General features: G+C 31.2%; 4 protein-coding genes and 1 long non-coding RNA gene across 5 annotated transcripts; 4 read left to right on the top strand and 1 right to left on the bottom strand.

Moving 5' to 3' along the window:
* On the bottom strand, positions 5,118-16,606 carry LOC109360802. Its single transcript, XM_019605930.1, has 2 exons — positions 15,563-16,606; positions 5,118-5,397 (listed from the first exon to the last, which is right to left on the bottom strand). Exon 1 carries the CDS (start codon positions 16,510-16,512, stop codon positions 15,577-15,579), a length of 936 nt encoding a protein of 311 aa, XP_019461475.1. The 5' UTR covers positions 16,513-16,606; the 3' UTR covers positions 5,118-5,397; positions 15,563-15,576.
* LOC109359765 lies at positions 6,007-7,325 on the top strand. Its single transcript, XM_019604460.1, has 3 exons — positions 6,007-6,172; positions 6,308-6,883; positions 7,036-7,325. Exons 1-3 carry the CDS (start codon positions 6,007-6,009, stop codon positions 7,323-7,325), a joined length of 1,032 nt encoding a protein of 343 aa, XP_019460005.1.
* LOC109360803 (zinc finger BED domain-containing protein DAYSLEEPER-like) lies at positions 8,991-10,166 on the top strand. Its single transcript, XM_019605931.1, has 3 exons — positions 8,991-9,555; positions 9,663-9,978; positions 10,061-10,166. The coding sequence occupies exons 1-3, from the start codon at positions 9,256-9,258 to the stop codon at positions 10,153-10,155; spliced, it is 711 nt and encodes a 236-aa protein (XP_019461476.1). The 5' UTR covers positions 8,991-9,255; the 3' UTR covers positions 10,156-10,166.
* On the top strand, positions 11,015-12,518 carry LOC109359764 (serine/threonine-protein phosphatase 7 long form homolog). Its single transcript, XM_019604459.1, has 3 exons — positions 11,015-11,093; positions 11,637-12,297; positions 12,512-12,518. Exons 1-3 carry the CDS (start codon positions 11,015-11,017, stop codon positions 12,516-12,518), a joined length of 747 nt encoding a protein of 248 aa, XP_019460004.1.
* On the top strand, positions 12,601-22,610 carry LOC109360804. Its single transcript, XR_002109219.1, has 3 exons — positions 12,601-12,610; positions 21,085-21,088; positions 22,388-22,610. It is a non-coding gene; the product is annotated as an uncharacterized LOC109360804 (long non-coding RNA).

Genomic DNA, 22,624 nt, shown 5'->3' with positions numbered 1-22,624 from the left:
GATTTTGCAATTGTGCTGCATAATGTGGCAAGAAACTTGTGAGAATATGTAACGAAAGTTTATAATAAACTCAGTGGACATTATGTTTATGTATCTTTCTTGAGCATAGAAATTTTGCTAGAGTTAATATTCACATGTATTACTTTTATCTATCTGAATTATTCATCCTGCATCCCTTGGTGTTTTTGTTATGCACATGTCTTCAACAAATCTTTCTCAGCCCTTAGATCTACTATTAGTAAAAAAAATCATTTTCTTGAGTTGAGATTGTATCCATTACGGGTGCACATCTATTATCCCATAAGTTGTACCACTGCATGTGCCATCAGCTATGATTGGTTAGAAAAATAGTTAATTATTAATACCAATATAATGTTGATGACACATACAGTGACAATATTATCCTTTTAAAAATTATAACTTAGAATTTCCAATGGAAGCAAATACTTAAAGAACAAATGTTGCAGAAATTTAAGAGATAAGGTTAGATAGATTTACATAGAGATGTATAGTGGTTTACTTTCTTTAACTGAAGGCTATGTCCAATTTTCTTTTCTTATTTAAGAGATTTCCACTATTTATTTCAGTCTCTTTACAAACCTCACACTAAAACTCTCTTCTAGAACACTCAATTTCTCATAAGAAATATCACTTTCTTATTATACAGTCGCTCATCAAAACATATGATGATCTTTTATTTTAAGGAGTAGAAGAAGACTTTTCTAAATGACTTATGATTACTACACCTAATCTATTAATGTGTGAGTCATTCTCAAGAACACTTTAACTTGATATCACATTTAACCATTTTATTTTTTAGAAAGTATGAAAATGCATAAATTTTGTCAAGACTTTTTCTAAAAAGCTTAGAAAGATCTGCAATTGCAATTGACAGTTGTTTGGAAAAGTGTGTGAAAATATTGTATGAAGTATGATTCATTTTCAGATGTTTATGATGGTATTTATAGAGTCTATAAGGGTTGCAAGTTCCACTCCAGGAGGTACAAAACGTATGGGAACATACTTGTTCATTTCGGTATGTGTTGGTTGAGTTTCAAATTTGAAACATCACTTCCAGCATGCATGGTAATTAGTTATTGAATCTTACTTCCGATGAGTAATCAATTACCCATCTCAAATAATTGGTTACCGACCATTTTCCTAGTCTAGTAACTTGGTATTTTTTTCAAGTAACTTGTTACTCTAATTCAAGCAATTTGTTACTCTTTTTCAAGTAAATTGTTATTATTTTGTTTCAACTTTCAAGTAACATGTTGATTTGTCTCAAGTAACATGTTACTCTGTTTCAAGTATTTTATTACTTGGTTTTCTAAAAACCCCTCTTTAGAAACCTTGTTACTATTTTTCATCCCTTTAAAACTTTACAAAAGAATTTTCACGAGCTTTATGTGATATATCATAATTAAAATGAACTATAAAGGTAAGACCCTAAACTAAAAAGCATGAGAAGGTGTTCTTTTTTCCATTCTTCAAGATCTTCAACTTTTTTTTTTGTTTTATTGAGGCTTGTGTCTTAACCTATCCAAGATTAAAGAGAGGATGTTCTTTTTGCAATTTCCCCTTTTTGATGATGAAAAATCATATTTTTGATATTGTGATTTTAATTAATTTTAATTTGAGTTTACTCACCTTATCTTGTATATCTCCTCCTTTTTTAACAATTTAAGACTTCAATGCCCTGAAATAAAAATCAAACAAGGCTAAACCATTCTCCCCCTTTGACATTATCAAAAATAAGAAAAAACAATAATTTCTCAGGCACACATATGATGAAAAACATAAAACTAAACTTCCAAGGTCAGAAGTTCATAACCATTTGTCCATAAGAAATTTTACTCAAAATATATACTTTCTTCTTGATTGTAACTTTGAACTAGTAGTCTCCCCTTATTTCTAACTATTATCCCATTTTCCTTAGTTTTGTTTCTGAAGACCCATCTAGTATCAATGATTTGTCTAATCGTAGGCTTTGGGACAAGTTCCCAAACACTATGTCTTTCAAATTGATTGAGTTCTTCTTGCATGGCTAGAATTCAATGCTCATCTTCTATAGCATTACCTATTCTAAATGGTTCGCTTTGAGAAACAAAAGTCATATTTAAATATGCATCATTGAAATTATATGTGTTGATACTCTCTTGTCTATATCTTTTTTGGTGATGTTGTCTATTGGATGATTTTTATGAGTTTTCCATCTTTTGGTAGATTATAATGAGTTTGGTCTTCTAATTGAGGTATTTTATTGTTGTGTTTCACTTGCTCTATATCATTGTGTTCTTCAATTAAAACATTATTCTTGATGTATTAGTAAATTTCTTCCATCTTCTTCAAGAATAAAAATTCTTTCCTCAATAGTGGGGTTAGTCCATCAAAAGAAAGATGTATAAATTCTTTAACGACAAGAGTTATCTTACTAAAGATTTTATATGTCTTACTCGTAAGAGAATAACCAAGGAAGTTTACTTCATGAGATTTAACATCAAATTACCAAGTTTATATTTTTTCATTTTTTTATGACAAAACATTTGTAAATCACCACCATGATGTCAACCTCGAGCTTCGACAATTATAGACAACACCACCACAATTCGTGTATGTCGTTGTTCCATTTCAAATCTAAGTTTTGTTGCACTTAAGTCGACATTCCATTTCATGAGTTACAAGACTTGGAGAGGAAGAAAATGGAATAGAGATGCTCTAGGAGTTATTATCAATGGTACATAAAATGATACAGTTCTGAAGGGTAAAAGTGTGAACACAAAATCATTGAGAAATCCAAATTCTCTATACTAAAAGTTTCATATGTCTCTATAACAATCCAATGATGTTTTGCCAAATATCTAAATGTATTAATATGACAATCAATGAGAAATTAAATGAGGCGTGTTATTTATTACTTGACAAAATCTTATTGGATCAGTATAAATATATATAAAAATTTTGGTATAAAGGATTTGAGTTCCATTTAGGTACCTTTTAAGTTTTAACATGGAGTGTGACTTTCAGTTGCTCATTTATTCAGCAATGTAAAAGAAACATAGATGATTGTCAAAGGTATTACAAGTGTTTTTGATGAAAGGGCTAACATGAGAGCAAAAACAAAGTTGATGGACCAATTTTTTTGTACATAGTTGAGGGACCAATTGAGAATAAAAAAAGTCGATGACCAATTTGTTTGTACTCTACACTAAATATGATTCTCATGAAGAATTGAACACATGGTTAGTCCTGACATTTTCTAAGCCCTATGCAGGACAAAAATGGGCCCTTACTGAAGAAAATAAATAAAATTTATAAATCAAAATTATACGAAAATCAGAATTGAAATTAAATTATAAGGGCAAAAATTGAGTATCTCTTAAAATAATTTACACTAATGTTTCAACAACAAAAAAATTCATAAAAATTGTGAGAAGGTAACATATTTTCATTTTTTTTGTTCATTTATTATTATTACTTATTGAGACTTGAGTTAAACATATATTTTCTTTTTATATTTGTAGTTACATTCTTAATAAGTCTTGAGTGATTTCATATTTTGTCCATATAAACAGATGAAGATATTAATTTAACATCAAATATGATAATATAATACAATAATAACTACAATAAAAAATTGAACAAATTAATAAGTACAGGGTTATTATTAACAAATGTATCATTGAACATATTCAGAAAGAATAAAACATTTTTATATAAAAATATTGAAATTATTAGATGAAAAATTGGACCCCTTATTAAATTGCATGCATCAAGGCTGGCTCTGAGTTGAAGCCTCGACCTGATTAACTAGTTTAATGATGCTCAACAAATATATTGCTGATTTCTGGGAATGTGATAAAACGTGTTGGATCAAGAGCATTGACTCTGATTTTTTTTTGTTATTATCAGAAGTATCTCTCATTTTTTGGATAAGAAATCAATCTCTTTTTGTCCTTTTCAACAAGTATTATTATCAGGAATCGAATAATTAACATTTTAGTTATCTTATAATTTATTAAGGTCTTACACTACTAACTTAATTTCTTGTTGGTGCTCTTATTCTATTTTCCATTCATATGAGATTTTGTGTAATTTATGAAAGATCGTCAAAATAAGATTTTGGAAGATATTTATTGATTTATGGTTAAAGAGAAGTATTCTTTTTCTAAAGCAAAACGAGGCCAGTTAAGGAAAAAGGGCGATTCACTTATTTTTTAAAACAAAAGTAGCATAATTATAAAAAGTTTATTTCACATGATATAAACTTCTCCTTTAAAGTTCTTTTTTAAAACAGAGATTGTTATATAATAATATTTAATAGAAAACTTTGACTTAATAGAAAACTTTGACTTAATATTAGAGTTGGTAAAATTATTCATAATTCACTCATTAAAACTAACGATTAAACTAATATAATCCAATATATAATTTTAATTGTGGATGAATTAAATCCATACATATGTGCATAGAAATATTTATTTGGATTAACATCTAATTCATCCCAAAAAAACAAATTAAATTAAATGCTAATATTTTAGCATATGGACTATTTCAACTCTCTTCTCACTTTAATTTTTTTTATTAAACTAAATTCTTTCTTCTAAGTGATTCTCTATTTGATTCTTTATTAAATTAAATTATTGTAGTAACCTATATTTGATTCTTTATCTAAATATGTATTAAACTTTTTACATATAAAACCTTAATTGTCTGATGCTTGTAAATTGTTACAAAAACTAATTTTTCAAAAAGTACAAAAAAGAAAAAAGATTACCTTTTCAAAAAGTGCTCCTTAAATAAATTAAAAAAGCTCAATTTTAAAAAGAGTGTTAAAAAAAACAGTTATCTAAAAATTGTTTTTTGAATAGTAGTTTTTTAAAAGGATGATTTTTTCAAAAGTGTTTTTAGTTTCAATTAAAAATTAAATAGATCGAATATTCATTCGATCTTTTAAAATGGATTCATAAATAAATTAGAATTCCTCCATTAAGTTTGGTTGGATAAATTTAAATTGTGATTTAATGAATTTATACGTATTCATGGATTAAATTAATCTATTTGCCATGTAAAAAGCTACTACATAACATCTTCAATAAAACAACATAACTTCTTCCTCATTGACTTCTTAATCTTGTTTTCTTATTAAAACACTTACAAAATTAACCTTTTAAAAATATACACGAATATTACACTCGAAAGGAGAATCACAATCCAAAACATATCACAAAGCGTTAAGGATACAACTCAATTTCAACTATATAAAGTTTTATAGACCTACAGGGTTTCTCTTCAGCCAGAAAAGAAGGTACCCTACCCTCTAACCTCAACTAGAGAATGACCATTCTGTTGCTGAATCTTCATCCAATTATCATACATAGTCATCAATAATAACACCTGATAAATGTGAAGAGTGAGAATATTATACCCCACCAGTATATAATTGCAGGGTAAACAATAACAACTTATAGCCTCTCCACTTATCATACATATTCAACTATGAAGTCACGGGTTCAAATCCTAGAAATAGCATCTCCACTTATAAGATAAAGTTGTGTATATCTACCTTTCCCAAACCCTAAACCATGTACCCTGTACCCTAAAACTTGTTCGTGAAATGCACTCTTTCTCTTTGTTGTTGAAACTTGTAATTGAAAGGGAGTGTCATATTTTTCATTTGGAGCTATTCACTTCTTCCAGATTGTTACTTTATTGTAGGTTAGTATTATCACTTGGATCTATTATATTTTATCCTATTGTTTTTAACTTAGTTATATTTAGTTGTTAATTTTTTGTAATATTCTTATTTTGTTAAATGTAGATGACTATTCTAAGAGATATTGTTAGCGACTTTAGTGATAAAGAAGACTTTGAAATATGTAGTGACAAGGAGGATGTCGAATTGGATGTTGGTTCATCTTGTAGGATGACATATAATACTCCATCATCATTTTTCGTAACACAAATTCGGAAGTTGGTCGTGATTTTGGTCATACAACTGGTTTAATGAACAATAATAACAATAACCTGTTTGTTGGGATGCAATTTGAATCTAAAGAAGCCACAATAAATGCTATCGGAGAATTTCATATTAAAAATTCATTTGATTATGTTGTTGATGAGTCTAGACCAAATAGATATGTTGGCAAATGTACACATTTTGGTGCCGGATGTGAGTGGCGAATTCACGCTTCTTTTAATGTTAAACGCGACATTTGGGAGATTAAAAAAATTAATGGAACACACAGTTGTGTATCTATGTTGATTTCTTAAGATCACAACAAATTAAATTTATCATTCATTGCAGACGTTATTGTTAATTTAGTATCTGCAGATCCAAGTATACTAGTTAAGGCACTGGTAAAAGAGGTTGTTAGTCGATTTGGTTATACACTGACATATAGAAAGGCGTGGACGGCAAAACAAGTGGCATTGGCCAAAATTTATGGTGATTGGGTGAATGTTCTACAATATTTTTCTTCCAGTACGATTGTAAAATATCAAACACATGAGCATATTTCACATGGCATGGAAGACCCTAGTCGATTTATTCTGGACAGAGTATTTTGGGCTTTCAAACCATGCATTGATGGGTTTGCATATTGCAAACCAATTATACAAGTGGATGAAACATTTTTAACTGGGAAATATATTGGAACGTTGCTTATAGCGAGTTCACAAGATGGAAACAGACGGGTATTTCCAGTTGCCTTTGCCATTGTTGAAGGAGAGACGAAAGAAGCTTGGGAGTGGTTCTTTTACAATCTTAAGACTTATGTTACCCCTCAACCAAACCTATGTATCATATCAGATAGGGGGACAGGTTTATTAGCTGCACTCCAAAGCGAGCTGATAGGATGGTCTAGTGAACAATCTGGTTATTGTATTCGTCATCTTGTTAGTAATTTCAATAAAAAATTCTGAGATTCTGATCTTAAAGACAAAGTCGTACAAATGAGTATGTATTAATTTTATTTGAAATTTGTAAATGTTTTTTATGTTGTAAATTTATATAATTTTATATTTAATTTGTAGGTTATGAGTTGATGCGACCACGATTTGAGCGGATGATGAATTTGTTGCGACAAAAACATCTGAGAGCTGGTGCATGGTTGGACCAGATTCCAAAAGAAAAGTGGAGTCAAGCATACGACGAAGGTGGACGTTTTGGCCACATGACCAAGAATCTTGCAGAATGCATTAATGGTGTTCTGAAAGGTTCTAGAGCTCTTCCTATCACAACCCTAATGAGAGCAACATACTACAAGCTAAATGAATGGTTCATTCAACATCGGAATGAAGCTTCTAACATGATTAGGACATGACATATATATTGCGAAGAGTTGACAAAAGTGATGAAAGAAAATCAGCGACAATCTACTTGTCAACTAGCTCGTACTTTTTCAAGGGAGACCGGAGTCTCTGAGGTTGAAGTTGTATCCAGATCTGGTGGTCGCCAAGAGAGGCTTTACACTGTTAAACTAGCCAACAGTTGGTGTGATTGTGAGGAATTTCAATCATTAAGATTGCCATGTTCTCATGCAATCACAACATGCGCTTCATTGGCTTTAGATTGTGGTCAATTTATGTCACCAATTTACCGGCTGGATAATCTTCTTAACGTATATCGATGTGAGTTTCAACCGATTGGCAATGAAGAATATTGGCCCCCATATTCAGGTCCAATATTCATTCCCAATCCTCTTATACGAAGGAAAAGAAGTGGAAGACCGAAGACTACACGCATTCATAATGAGATGTAGAGCTGTCAAAACGGGCCAGGTCAACCGGGCCAGCCCGTTAAAGCCCGAAAATTTATCGGGCTCAGGTATTAAATCAAGAGTATATTGTTCACACCGGGCTTTTTAACCCGATCTTATCGGGCCATATTAAAATCGGGCTCGGGCCGGGTTTATCCGGCCGGGTTCAGGCCGCCATATCAAACATTTTGCATGCCTGATCACCTCCCTTGGGCGAGGATACCTCGCTTGGGCGAGGATCCCTCGCTCGGGTGAGGCTCCCTCGCCATCAAGTTTTTTGTCTTGAAATAGCGCCTGGACCAGGGATATCAGTGTTTTCTGGTGATTTTCCTCTGAATTATGGCTTGAGCGACCATTCCCTCGCTTGGGCGAGGCTTATTTCACATTTCACAATAATAACAACAACAACAACAACACCAACGTTTCACATTTCACACTTTAATCTTGCACTCTCCAGTCTCCATTTGTCAGCTTCAGTGCTTCACCCAGGTTACATCATAGACTCACAACTTGCTTCATTTTCATGCTCAATCCACTCTTTTAACTTTCAACTTTTCATGTTCAATCCACTCTTTTAACTTTCAACTTTTCATGCTCCTATTTTAAATGATGATTGTCGATTTATTACTAGAAATACTACTACAAGTGATGTGATGAAACTTTATGATATTGAGAAATTAAAGTTAAAATCAAAATTACTGGAAATTCCTGGTAGGGTATGTTTAACTTCTGATTGTTGGACTGCATGCACGAATCATGGATTCATTTCTTTGATTACTCATTATGTTGATACTGAATGGAAATTAAATAGTAAGATTTTTGCATTTGCTCACATGAAACCTCCACATACCGAGAAAGAATTAGCATTGAAAGTGATGGAATTTTTAAGAGAATGGGGAATTGAAAAAAAGGTTTTTCCCTCACTTTGGATAACGCTACCTCAAATGACAATATGCAAAACCATGTCAAAGAACATTTAGGATTGTCAAAAAATTTGTTGCTTAATGGAGAATTCTTTCATGTAAGATGTTGTGCTCATATCTTGAACCTCATTGTTCAAGATGGTTTGAAGGTTGCTAGTGAGGTATTACAAAAAATTAGACAAAGTGTGAAATATATTAAGGTTAGTGAAAGTAGAACAAGACAATTTTTTGCTTGTGTTGCATTGGTTGGTGGGATAGATACATCAATTAGGTTGAGATCTGATTGTGTCACTATATGGAACTCTACTTTTATAATGCTTGAGGGTGCAATCAATTATCGACGTGTATTTACTAGTTTTAGTTTGCATGATACAAATTATATTTGGTGTCCATCAGAAGATGAGTGGAGTAGAGCTGAAATAATATGTGACTTTCTGAGACCATTTAACAATATTACAAAGTTGATATCTGGTTCTTCTTACCCCACATCAAATTTGTATTTGGGGGAAATATGGACTATAGAGTGTCTTTTGAACTCTATATTGACAAATTAAGATTTGGTGATTCAACAAATGGCTTGCAATATGAAAGCCAAATTTGAAAAGTATTGGAGTGAAGATACTATGGTATTGGCATTTGGTGCTATTCTTGATCCATCTAAAAAACTTGATTTTGTGCAATGTTTATACGAAGAAGTAGATCCATTTTATGTGGAGAAGGTGAAACAGATCCAAATGAATTTGTATAGACTTTATGATGAATATGTCAACAAGGATGATCAATCAAATGAGAGTCTTTCGCAAGTGCATGCTTCATCTTCATTAGGAGGAGGAAATGAAAAGAAGTTTCAAGTACCCTTATACCAAGCCCGTGTAAGTTAATTTTACAAATTTTGTATTACTATTTCATTTTTCATTCTTCATTCTTCATATGCATGTATAGTACTATAGTTTAATAAATTTAGCTATTTATTTTGTAGTTTGAACAACATAAGAACACAAAGAGAATAACCTCTCGTGGGAAAAGCGAACTTGATATATATTTAGAAGCAGATCCAGAACAAATACCACAAAATGTGTGTTTTGATGTTTTATCTTATTGGAAGGATCGAAGTTGTGCATGTCCTACTCTTTCAAAGATGGCTTGTGATATATTAAGCATTCCAATAACTACAGTTACATCGGAATCTGCTTTTAGCATTGATGCTCGAGTTTTAAACAAGTATAGAAGTTCTTTAAATGATGAAACAGTTCAAGCCCTCTTGTGCACACGTAGTTGGTTACATGGTTTTGTCGGTAAGTTTTTTTTAAGTTCAAATTTTCCTATATACTTTAAACTAATCATTCAATTTTATATCATAATTAATTTTTATTGTAGAATATGATAATAAAGAGGATGATGATGAGCGAGATGTCATTGATATTGAAGACGTAAAACTTTCTCATGGAGGTTTAGAATCAATTGTTCAATGAGAAGAATGTTGATTTTGTTTTATGTATGTGTTTTCTATTTTCTAATACTTTGTGGTTACTATGAATTTAATATTTTGACTAAAGTGTAATAATTTAATATTTGACAATTATATTATTATGATTTATGATTAGGCAATTCAAGACCTTCAAAGTATTTTAGTAGAAGATGCGACAAAAAAGTTACAATTGTTTACTTTTTTATAAATTTTTTGTATAAATACTAAATAGGTTGTAAAATTTAAGTTATTTAATTTTTTTTAATATAAATAATCCGGGCTTGGGCCTCAATTTAAAAAACATAAAATATAATCGGGCTTTTTAGCCCGATCCATCTTAGCCTGAATTAAAAGCGGGCTAGCCCGAACCCGTCCGGGTAGCCCGTTTTGACAGCTCTAATGAGATAGATGAAATTCATGTTCAATAAATTAAAAAATGTGGATGGTGTAGAAGTAATAGGCATAATAGGAAGACATGTCCAATACAGTCTAGATAACTTGATGAGAGTTCTACACAACCTTTCAATAATGAGTAGTTTATTTTGTAATCTTTATTTTTATTATGCGAATATATTAATATGTGAAGTGATATTGCAGTGTGATTCAGAGTGATTCTTTGACTACTATTGCATATTGCTACATATAAGTCATAAAGCTACTATTGCATAGATTCAGAGTGATTCTTTGACTAAGTCATATTGCAGTGTTTCAATGCAGAGAAAAAGTGATTCTTTGACTAAGTCATATTGCAGTGTTTCAACGCAGAGAAAAAGTGACCAATATTACAGTGATTCCTTGCAGTGATTCCTTGTAGTGAACACTCACCAATATAGCACTAAACACTGACCAATATTGCAGTAAACATGACCAATATTGCACTAAACAATGACCAATATTGTAGTGATTCCTTGACTAAAATTTTGCAGAGATTTCTTCCAGAAAGTAACATGCAAAAGTTAACGTTTTAGGGTTTCAGTTTGAAAGAAAATCGACATTTGGGGTCACGATTTACAAAGAACTCGACACTCCAGGTGACGATTTCATTTAATGTATAGTAGTTGCCAATCAGGTTGACGAGTTACTTTCAAATATTTTGTTTCTATTTCCTAAATAAATCATCAATGAATTTGACGATTTCAATTCAGTTATAGAATTCCTCAATGAGGTTGACGAGTTAGGGTTAATGACAATAAGGTTTCTTCACATTCACACTTCACACTTCACTAACTTCACACTTTCTTTCCCACACAATCACTATAAATATTTGCATTCACACTTCACACTTCACACTTTCTTCACACCTTATTCATATTCAGGCTTTCTTCACATATACACAATTTGTTATGGAGTATCTTAATCTAGGGCCAATTGACACTTCCCTACTTACAATGCAAAATGATCATATCTCAAACAATGTCTGGAATGACATTGAATGTGATTTTTGACCTAGATCTTGTTTCTGGTAATCATTACCTTCTGAACCAGTGTTGCAAGTTATCCGCAACACTGCTTTTGGTAACTTGTTGACACTTGGAGCAGTAGAAATCAACAATCATCTATTATTAGCATTGATCGAGAGATGGAGACCGGAAACACATATTTTCCACTTTCCATGTGGAGAGGCCACCGTCACTCTTGAGAATGTGGCTTACCAACTTGGCATTCCGATAGAAGGAGAAGTTGTTACTAGAGTGACAAGTACGGATTGGGAAGCACTTTGCATCCGGTTCTTGGGTGCAATTTCAGTAGGTAATGAATTAATGGGGCAGATAGTGAAACTTACTTGGTTTGAGAGGACATTTCGTGATCAGCCTGAGAATGCTAATGAAGTTGTTATTGAACAACATGCTAGAGCATTTATTCTAAGAATGATCGGAGGATTTCTCATGTCAGATACATCAGGTAACCAAGTCCACCTTATATATCTCCCCTTGCTTGAGGACTTAACGAAGACATTCCAATACAGTTTGGGCTCAACTGTATTGGCTTGTCTTTATCGAGGACTATGTCGTGCAGCAATAATTAGTAATCAAAAAGAGATTGGAGGAAGTCTACTACTCCGTCAATCATGGACATATGATCGCATTGAAAATCTTGCACCAAGACTGCGCGACCCAACAACACCTTATTTTCCATTAGTGAAAAGGTATATATTAATTTTATCATTACATGTAAATTTTTAATTAACAAAATTTATTTAAAATCTTATATAATATGTGAGTATGATTATATATAAAATAAATGTTTCTATACTCTGTCATACTACTTCATATACACAATATACATAGTTAGAAACTTAGGATCTATTATATGTAAATATGAGTGAAATATAAATATTTGTATACTACCATTGTTTGTAGGGAGTAAGGATATATAATGATATTTTTATCGTTGTAAATTTTTAATTAAGAAAATTTATTCAAATTTTTTGACTAACTAACAATGATTAATAATAAGTGGTCACAACATTTAATCACCACCAACATCCCTGGACATGATGTTAATATCATACGTGCAATGTTTGACCGTATGCGCGTTGATCAAGTATATTTATATTTATATATTTTATATACAAAGGTATATTATTATGTTTGTATATTTATGTTTGAATATTTATTATATTAACTTTTTAAGTAACATTTTCACCAGTTTCGGTGGATGCCATATTCTCAACTGCCTTTCCTGCCAAACATCTCGGAGAAAAGCCGATCACATGTGCCACTAATATGTTTTGCAATTGTGGAATGACACTCTACTGATCGGGTTATGAGGCAATTTGGTTTTGGTCAACCAATTCCACAAGATCTAGTGAATTGTGAAAAACTTCATAAAGTTGACTTACGTGGCAAAATTGATTGTAACTGATCACATAAGCATCGTCGCTGGATTCAAATATGGAATAATTGGGATAACTATGTCGATGGTTTACCCGCAAACACCCTACCTTTGAACCACTACTCTGAGTATATATAGTACTACTTAAAAAGGACTAGAAGATACATATATAGAGATGGAACACACTCTGATGGAATGGTAACTTTTTTTTATAAATTAAACTTTCTCTTTAATTATATTATTTACTTCTAATTTTCTCTAAATTTTTCAGTATACATTTGCAAAAAGAATTTGTGATCAGAGTCGTCCTCCAGCTTCACTTATAAATCTCACACAATCTTTATGTGACGTCTTCTCATCTGACCGTGAAATGATGGGAGCATTGACTGAACTATATCTCAATGCATACTCTACCCATATTGATGAAGCTCCTCCTACTCATTTGTCATCATCAACAACAACAACAACCGTATAGATTCGCAAATTATAATTATTCATACAATCATTTGTCATCAAATTCTCAAATCTCACTACCATTAATGTTTGCTACTACTTCAACTACACCAATATCGGCATACGATTCTCAACAATATTATTGTCCTACTATGACATTTACAAACATTTCTGGTATACAACATAATGATGACGAAGTTCTGGTTGAGGATGTTGATGAAGATAAAGATTATTCAGATGATGAGGAGCCACAGTTGGCGACACGTGGTGGAGGGAGAATCTCGCAGCGGAATGAACAACAATTAAGAGTTCAGCCGCCAAGAAAAAGAAAACCACTTTCATGTGGCACTTCATCACATATACGTCATTAAACTTCTTTCGGATTTAATGTATTAAAATTTTAATATTGTAATATTTCTTTTTAATAATATTAGTCTTGTAAAATATATTAATAGGTTGGTAATTAACAAAAATTATAACAAAAATTTAAACATAAAACTCAACCAAAATAAAATAAAAATTATAACAAAAAAAAAGTCTAAAACTCCTATGTCATTGCCGATTTACACATTAGGGCAAACACAAAACCTCTCATGCCATTAACGATTTATGAATAATTAGGGCAAACACAAAAACTCCTACCCTACTAACGATTTTGGTTTAAAGTAAAAAACCAAAAACTCCATCCCAGTTCACGATTTCTATTGAAAGTGATTAAAAAAATAAACCTCCTATGCTATTCACGATTTAGCCCTAAAGTATATATTAAAAAAATTCTGAAAACTCCTTCCCCATCAACGATTTCCATAGGAAATGTTAAAAAAAAAACTTCAACCATGTTGCCGAGTTATGTGGGTCCAAGAGAAAAAAAATCATGGAAATCGGGCATTAGGTTGACGATTTAGGAAGAAATACACCATATTGGTAATAAGTATAAAAGTTACACTATTGGTAATTTTCTGGTCAAATTACACTACATAGGTAAATTTGCCCAATGCAAACGCATGGGCCTCATCGATATCAAAAATATTTTTTTACTAACAAAATAATTCACACTGTAACAGCCACAATCATAGTAACCGCAATCGCAATCGTGACCGCGACCGCAATTTAAAACATTGATTTCAACCATTAACCTCTTGGTCAATAAGAGGCAACCTTATCGTTGCACCCAAGTTCACCATCTTAGGATAAAAATAACAGTTGAACTAAAATCATGAAGGCAAATACCCAGATAATATGCTTTTTTTCCATTCAACAGATCTCACTTTACTTCAACTTTTTACTTCTTTTATAAAACTACCCAGGCACATACAATTTCAGACTATAACTTCCTGTTTCTAAATCGCTTTAATGATGTAAACGAATTGCTAAATTCCAAAACCAAAGTGAATTATGTTTAAATGGATGGAAAAGTACATACAGGCTCTAATCTCCTGCATGCCAAACAATCAATTTTTGCTAACCATAGCCCAACATACATACTAGTGTAATTTTTTTTCGAAATACAACTACACGGAATCAGATAAATCATATAGCCCCTTAACATGAAGTCACATATACTAGAAAAGACAAAACAGAACACCATTTGAAGATTCTGCATGGTTTAATATGTCTCAGATAGACCTAAAACCAAAAGGTACGCAATTGAAAACATGAAACAAATCAATATAAATCCCTTTCTACAAAGTGAATTTTGTTCTGCAAAGAAAATACAAGGCTAACACAGATTCAATCATTATCTCAATAACAAGATCATAGTTACCAATTCACTCATCAACCATTCATATGCTTAAATAGAACTTAGTAATAATACTATAAAAATATTGAACCATGTATGCAAATGAATTGTGCGCCCAAAACCAAAACTAAGCAATTGAAAATATCGAACAAATCAATATACACCCCTCTATACAAAGTGGAACATGTTCTCCATTGAAAACAGAATACAAACATATCATAGGACATGGTTCAAAGATTCAACCATCATCTCAACAATTCAAGCATAGTTACAAGATTTACTTATTAATCACGCCTATGACATAAAAATTCACGGCTTTAAAGAAAATCTTATGATAATAATGCAAAAAGCAACAAATTATGTAGCTAAGTGAACCGCGTACCCGGTTCCTAGCATCTATGGATGAGAGACATGACCATTCAAACCAAGTTCCACAATAATTGCCTTCTGATCCGCCACATTGTGACCTTCCTTAATCTCATGATCATCATCATCAACATCACCATCGCCATCCGAATCCAATGTGAAGTTAGCCGAATTCTGAATAGACTGCAATTCGGCTCCAATCGGCCTATACTTAGAAGAGTCGACATAACCACCATCCTTCCCACAGATCAAAGGATACAACGCGACAACTACGACAACCATAAGCGAAAGGTGGCAATTGAACTGAAGCGTAGCAATAGCTCTAGCCCTATGATACTCAGGGTGTCCATTACATCTCAAACTATAATTCCCTCTACTCACTTGGTGCAAAGAACAACCCTCAGCTACCCAATTCTTCGAGAAAAGCGACAAACCCATTTGTATAAACCATGTCCCCTGAAGAATCAGGCCAATTCCTCGGCCTAATCTCGGAGCGTTCGATTTCGAGCTTTTTAACTCGAGGAAGTTCGAGAAAATACAAATCCCCAGGGGTGCTAGCAATAGATCGTAATAACGATTCTCTATGCCGCCAGTGTCTTTTCTTTGAAGGTAGAATAAGAGAAATTCTTCCACGAATGCGAAATTACAAATCAGTCCCAGCAGAGCTGTAGGGAGATGGAGATGTTTATTTAAGAGGGCGATTACAGAGTAGAACAGGAAGATTAAAGCGACGGCTAGGATCTGAAGTTGAAAAGCTGAACCAACGGCGTCGTTTGAGTTATTAGCATCGAAAAGTGAAATTAAGGAGTTGAGGACAAAAGAGGAAGAGAAAATTGAAAGAAAGATGAAAAAGAAAGAAGAAGAAGAAGAAGAATGGTTTGTGTTAAAGAGAGTGGTGTTGAGGGCTTCGTGGGCCCCAACTAGAATGAAACCAATGCCTGCAAAAGCATAGGAAATGAGACCCATTTGGTAGAAGATGGAGAAAATGGAGATTGGTTTAATGCGAGATTGGTTTTGTAGGTTTATTTAGGAATTGTTTATGTCTGGTTTGGTAAGTCAAATGATTCTGATGGCTGCTATACCTGTTTTCTCCTTTTGTATTGTTTTTGGTGAATGTTTTGATTAATTTTGAGGAAAGAAAAATATTAACATAAATGAGAAAAGACAAATAAATTTCCTTTCAATGGGATGATAGACAACTAAGGTTCATATTTTACCAAAATTAATGTTAATATCACTGATGAATCTTGGACTTGGATTTGGAAGTAAAGTGTACAACATATATTAAAAATTAAAATAATAAATATTATATATATATAAAAAGATGAAAACATTAATACTAAAATTACATAAATTATAAATTGCACACCCTCACCTCCACGTGGCACTATCCCTAGTCAATATTGACTATGTCAATTATTTTGCCCAACTAAAGTACCTATCAACATCTATGTGTTTACGAATGATTTATTATTGAAGAATTTATAAAATATACTTAAATTTATGTTTTTATTTTCTTAATTAATAATAACTAGAATAAATTACAATAACATCATGAGTTTTAGTGAAATTACACAATTTATATCTATATTCAGTATCAAATCTCTTAAAATTTTATTTTGTGAGCTCCACCAATCTTATAATCAATTTCAATCTAACCTTTGCTATATCCAATTCAATCTTCATCAAACTTTCAAATAATTTCAAACCCAATCTACATATTATCACAAAGATTTAGTAAGTTATAAATTTAAATCAATCTCTTAATATGATTCTAAAATTAACACAATTAAGTAGATTAATAATACTTACTTTTATATCAAATATTATGTTCTTATAGTGAATCTCCTACCTAACATGAAATCAATACAAGACCCAATCCTTTATTTATCAAGTTATGATGGATGGATCTATATGCATTAAAATTTTCTGAATATATAGAGTGCTTTGTGAATATTGTGAGGAATATTCTCCTTCGCTCTTAGATAATCGATCAGAGACATATCATGAGGCTAATAACCATTTGCAACACCTGACCGTTGGTTTATCATTCATCTTTGGATGTGGCACCATTCATATATTCATTTTTTTTTTATCTTTTACCATTACCATATTCAACCTTATCTTTTACGACGAATCCATTTATGTATTCTCCCCTAAAATGACTATTTTCAAGAATCCTCTAAAGGAGGTTCACATCAAGTTGTATTTAGAGGTAGCTCTAGGAAGAGCAAATGGAAACTACAACCTTTAGTTGTAACACTTTCATTTTTTTGTTTTCTGAATTTATATGTATGACATTAACAGATGCAAAAGTTAAGCTTGAAAAACAAATAAAAAATAAGTAAAGAAAATAAGTCCAAAGAAAAAAGAAAAGACAATGGTCGAACAAATCATGTTTTGTTGAAAATTTCTTTCACATCAATATAGTTTTAATGTTTGAGAAAATTGCCTATGAACAGAGTAAATTTGTGTTCTCCACTGTATTATACACAATTGTGCCCTAATACATGACCTGATTAGGGATGGCAAAAAAACTCAACCTGTGGATACCTTTGGAAATACTGCAACGAGTAACTGCAATAATAGCTTATGGGCAGGAGCGGATTTTGTGATACCTGTCCGGTGGGTATCCGCAAATTTATATATTTAGTTTTTAGTTAAATTTTTATATATATTTCTTATTATGTTAAGATTATATATCATATACTTTATTATTATTTCATAATTAATGATACATATTTGACTATGATCATAAATTTATCATATAAATATCATATTATTCATGTAATAATTATTTTTACTTATTGATTATTACAAACTAAATAAATATATAATTAAAATTAAAAATCCGTTGGATACCCGCAGATATCCACTATCCATACAGGTGCTCTCAGATATTGCAGGTTTGAACATGGAAAAATACTATATGCGTCCATCCGTGCCCGTTGCCATCCCTAAATGTGACTATGTCAACCTCTAGAAATCCATACACCACAGTGTGCCTTAACGCATCCCAACCGTGTCAACCACTTTTGACCAAATTCAGGTGATCTTCTCCTACTTGAATGCAATGAGTTCTATAAGTATATGTTTAGAGCTAGATTTCAATGCAATGAGTTCAATAAGTATATGTTTAGAGTTAGATTTCAATGCAATGAGTTTCTGTAAGTCTTGATACCTGGTGTAACTCCAACAATTTTCTATTGTTTAGATATGTGAGTGAAATTTTTTAATTTACTTTGGTAAATTTATCTAAAGTTAAATATAATTTTTTTAGATTAGTTATAGATCTTTTAATATTCATCTAATATGTTTGTGATTATTGTTTTATTTGAACAACCACTTATTTTATCAACTACCTCATGTCTAAGTGAATATACCATTCAGTAACGAATTTTGTAAAATAATGTTATTTAAAAATGTAATTTATGTTAGAAGTATTATTTTATTGTTATATTAAATTATTCATAATCTTAGAAGTGCTATATATTTGGAGTATTTATCTTTTTCATAATAATTTACTAAATAATATCTTATATATTATTTATTATAACATTATTTTTCTTGTGTATTCTGATTAAATTGGTTATGGTTATCATAATGTTTACCGTAACATATTTAAGATCACATCATCATCTTTATCTTTTCTATTCTTTAATCATATTATTCCTAACTATTAGAGATGGCAAAATGGGCTGCCCAACCCGTTTAGCTTGCGCCCGCAAATGTCTGCAAAAATTTAAGCGGGCGCAGGCATGCCCGTATTGGTTAATGGACAAAATTCAATGCCCTACCCATTTTAAAATGGGCGGCCCGCGGGCATTGTTGAATAATTAAAAATATAAAAAATTCATATAATAAATGAAATGAAATTAAATAAAATAGTTGAAGATAAAAAATTAACAAATTTTTTGATATTTTATATGAAGTTTAACAAATTACATTAGATTACAATTTTTGTAGGGATTAAAAATCACATTACATCATAACTAATCTAAAATTTTCTTACTTTTTTCCTTAAACTATGTTTATGGGCCGCCCTCATGCCCAACGGAAATGTCCGCAAACTTGGCGGGCAAAACGGGCCGGGCGACCGGGCAAATGGACAAAAAATTTATGCCCTGCTTGCAAAAAAATGCGGGCTATGTGGGCGCGCCCGAGGGCAATGCCCATTTTACCATCTCTACTAACTATTCACTACCACTTTATCCTATATATATATATATAATATTTATAGATTAGTGTTAATATATAGATATACTACTTAAATAATGTTACAAGGTAAATACATATGTTGTTAGTAGTATTATAATAATTATGTGTATGTATATAAATTTTCAAATAGTGTTTTCCCCATTTCCTTTCCTTAATTCACGTTTGTTATATATAATTATATAATCTGCATATAATCTATTTATTATATAATCTTTTGATTTACATATTTTAATTTGTGCTTCAAACCCTAGTTTAAAATCTCTTAACTACAAAATCTTCTTTGTCGTTTTCCTCTTGGGCACATAACCTAGCATATTTACACTAAAGTAAGGGAATGCTCAACACTTTTAGTTCACTCCATATTTTAATTTGTGTTTAGTTTTGTTTTTCTTCATTTAATTTTAGGTTTAGTGTGATGCCTCTCTCATTGACAACTGAGTATGACAAATCCAAATTTGCATAGTTTCACATATCTTATTCTTATGTTCAATTTCATTATTACACTCCCTAATGCAACAGTGACCTCCAATCATAGGGGTTTGAGAAATGATTTGCTTTACTTGGGAAGTTTGGTCTTTTTAAAATGGTTTCTAAGTATATAATATCACATCTAAACTCATTTAGATTTTATTTTCCAGTTTTTTTGATAGATCTGAATTTTATTTTTATACTGGGTGACAAAACTTATCTTGTTTAAATCTTGAAGATTATTCCTCTAATATGGATATTGATGAATTTTACATAAATTGTTTTTCAATTTTTTTTATAAATGAGCATAATGCGTGTGTGCATTCTTTGTACTACTCTACGTATGCGTATGCACTTGTATTTTTTTTATAAAAAATTCATATTTATTTATATAAATGAAAGGGACTGGTCAAATTTTAAAAAAAACGCATATTAAATTTATAACTTTATCACAACACTGTATGGTACTGATTCATTTTGCAAAAGTGGATTTCAAGTATTAAAGTGCATAAGTATGAATGCCTTAAAAACCATATGTATATTTATTTTTGTTAGATGATGAAATTTTAGTTATGATAACTTAGGTTGGATCAATGAGTTTAATATAAGTTTTAAGTGATATCTAGAATTCTAGCTTAAAAGAATGATTTTCATCCTACGTATAAATAACTTACCATTGCTGATTGTTTTGGGTATCTATTAGTGTGTTTTAGAGGAACTCATCCTTAGAGACAGGTGTTGGACCATAGATGAGATGATGGATGAATGTGTAACACCTGGACATTTCTATTCTCATGCGAGTAAAATATATGGATTTTATTTAATCTAAAGATGGATAAACGTGACTTTTAGATGAGTTGTTGATCTTTTAATGTTTATCCAATAAATTTATGATTAGATAACTTCATTAGTTATCTTGTAGTTAAGTGTTAGATATTATTCAAAAATATAATTTAAGATAGAAATTGCATTTTATTACACGATAACTTCATTAGTTATCTTGTAGTTAAGTGTTAGATTGTAAATTTGCATTACATATGTTTTATGTGTATTCATATTTTGGTAATTAATTTACTGAATAATATAGCTGATTTTATTCATTTTGATAACCCTATCATAACATTTATCCTAAAATATTGTGATTAGGTTATCAATTTTTATCTTTTAATCATTTGAGCTATAATTATTTAAACTTATCACATTATGAATATGCATCAATTAGAGTTACAATTATTATATATATTATTTATAATTCAAAACAAAATCATAAGCCTACGCTACTTTCTAGCATGTCATTGCAGTTGCAAAGCATGAATTCTAACCACTTGCTTGATCAGTTACAATTTGAAACTCAATTTGAATATTGATATTTTCCATTCTTGAAAGAGCAGTCTCCTACTTCTCAAAATCCTCTTATTCTCAAATCATATTTCTATTGTTTTATTTCATTCTCTTTGTGACCCTTCTCAATCTCTTTTTCCCATTCTCACTAATCCAAATTTATTCAACATTAAATTATCATTAAGTCCTATATGATCATATGTCTTTCCATCTCCAAATTTCTCGCAGCAAACTCTCATGCTTCACCCTTTATTTATGATGATAGTAGATAGAGAAGGTGAGAGAATTATTTTATTTCTTTCAATTACCTTTATTTGTTTATATTTGGTTTTAGCATCTCACACGTTAATTATTTATCTTCCATTAGGTTGAGATTATGGCATGAAATTTTATATTAGTCTTACTTTGTTTCATAGAAGTCACAATTAATGTTACACGCCACTGCCATTCTAAAATGAACTGCTTATTCCTTTTGTATTGCAAAATTGTATCATGTTATAAGTGTAGAAGCTAAGTCCCAAATTGGTTTTGTTGCCTTTGGATTCTTTTAAAAATAAAAAAAAATATAAATTTGGCCAATTATAGGCCAATTATAGTATCAGACTGAGTTATGTTGCAACCTATAAAACTATTCTTAATTATTTCTATATTTACTTTGGTTATTCTTTTGACAGCTTTAGAATATTACAACATCTTTTATAAATGAAATTGACATTTTATAAAGGTTTATCATTGCTTTATATCTATTTTATGATTAAGTTGTAATGCATTAAAGTGTCTGAATTTGTTTGCAATTTGTTGTTGCTTGATGAAGTGTTTGCACTTGGGTCAAGTGGATGCTAGCGGTAATGCTCATGTTGGTGAAACAATGTTGAAGTGATGAGATAAAGCGCCTCAGGTGAGGGAGAAGACCATTGTGGTCTTAGAGTATTTCATTGAAGTTTTTACTCTCCGATTCCCTCAAAAGTCGGAGAGTCTTGTAGATTAGGAACTCTCATGGAAACTTGTTTTCATGTAAGAGTCCTTAATCCTTTTTCATGATGATATATAG

The sequence above is a fragment of the Lupinus angustifolius genome, chromosome LG11 (genome assembly GCF_001865875.1).
Source record: "Lupinus angustifolius cultivar Tanjil chromosome LG11, LupAngTanjil_v1.0, whole genome shotgun sequence".
NCBI classification, from domain to species: Eukaryota; Viridiplantae; Streptophyta; class Magnoliopsida; order Fabales; family Fabaceae; genus Lupinus; species Lupinus angustifolius.
The sequence above is the reverse complement of the archived record's forward strand: the minus strand, read 5'-3'. Positions and strand labels throughout refer to the sequence as shown.

Coding starts and splice junctions, on each gene's coding strand:
- LOC109359764 (XM_019604459.1), top strand. CDS start 11,015: ATGACCAATATTGCACTAAACAATGACCAATATTGTAGTGATTCCTTG. Junction 11,094..11,636: donor GCAGAGATTTCTTCCAGAAA/GTAACATGCAAA, acceptor CTTCTGAACCAG/TGTTGCAAGTTATCCGCAAC.
- LOC109360802 (XM_019605930.1), bottom strand. CDS start 16,512: ATGGGTCTCATTTCCTATGCTTTTGCAGGCATTGGTTTCATTCTAGTT.
- LOC109360803 (XM_019605931.1), top strand. CDS start 9,256: ATGGCTTGCAATATGAAAGCCAAATTTGAAAAGTATTGGAGTGAAGAT. Junction 9,556..9,662: donor TACCCTTATACCAAGCCCGT/GTAAGTTAATTT, acceptor TTTATTTTGTAG/TTTGAACAACATAAGAACAC. Junction 9,979..10,060: donor TTGGTTACATGGTTTTGTCG/GTAAGTTTTTTT, acceptor TTTTTATTGTAG/AATATGATAATAAAGAGGAT.
- LOC109359765 (XM_019604460.1), top strand. CDS start 6,007: ATGAACAATAATAACAATAACCTGTTTGTTGGGATGCAATTTGAATCT. Junction 6,173..6,307: donor TACACATTTTGGTGCCGGAT/GTGAGTGGCGAA, acceptor CATTCATTGCAG/ACGTTATTGTTAATTTAGTA. Junction 6,884..7,035: donor TAGTGAACAATCTGGTTATT/GTATTCGTCATC, acceptor TTTAATTTGTAG/GTTATGAGTTGATGCGACCA.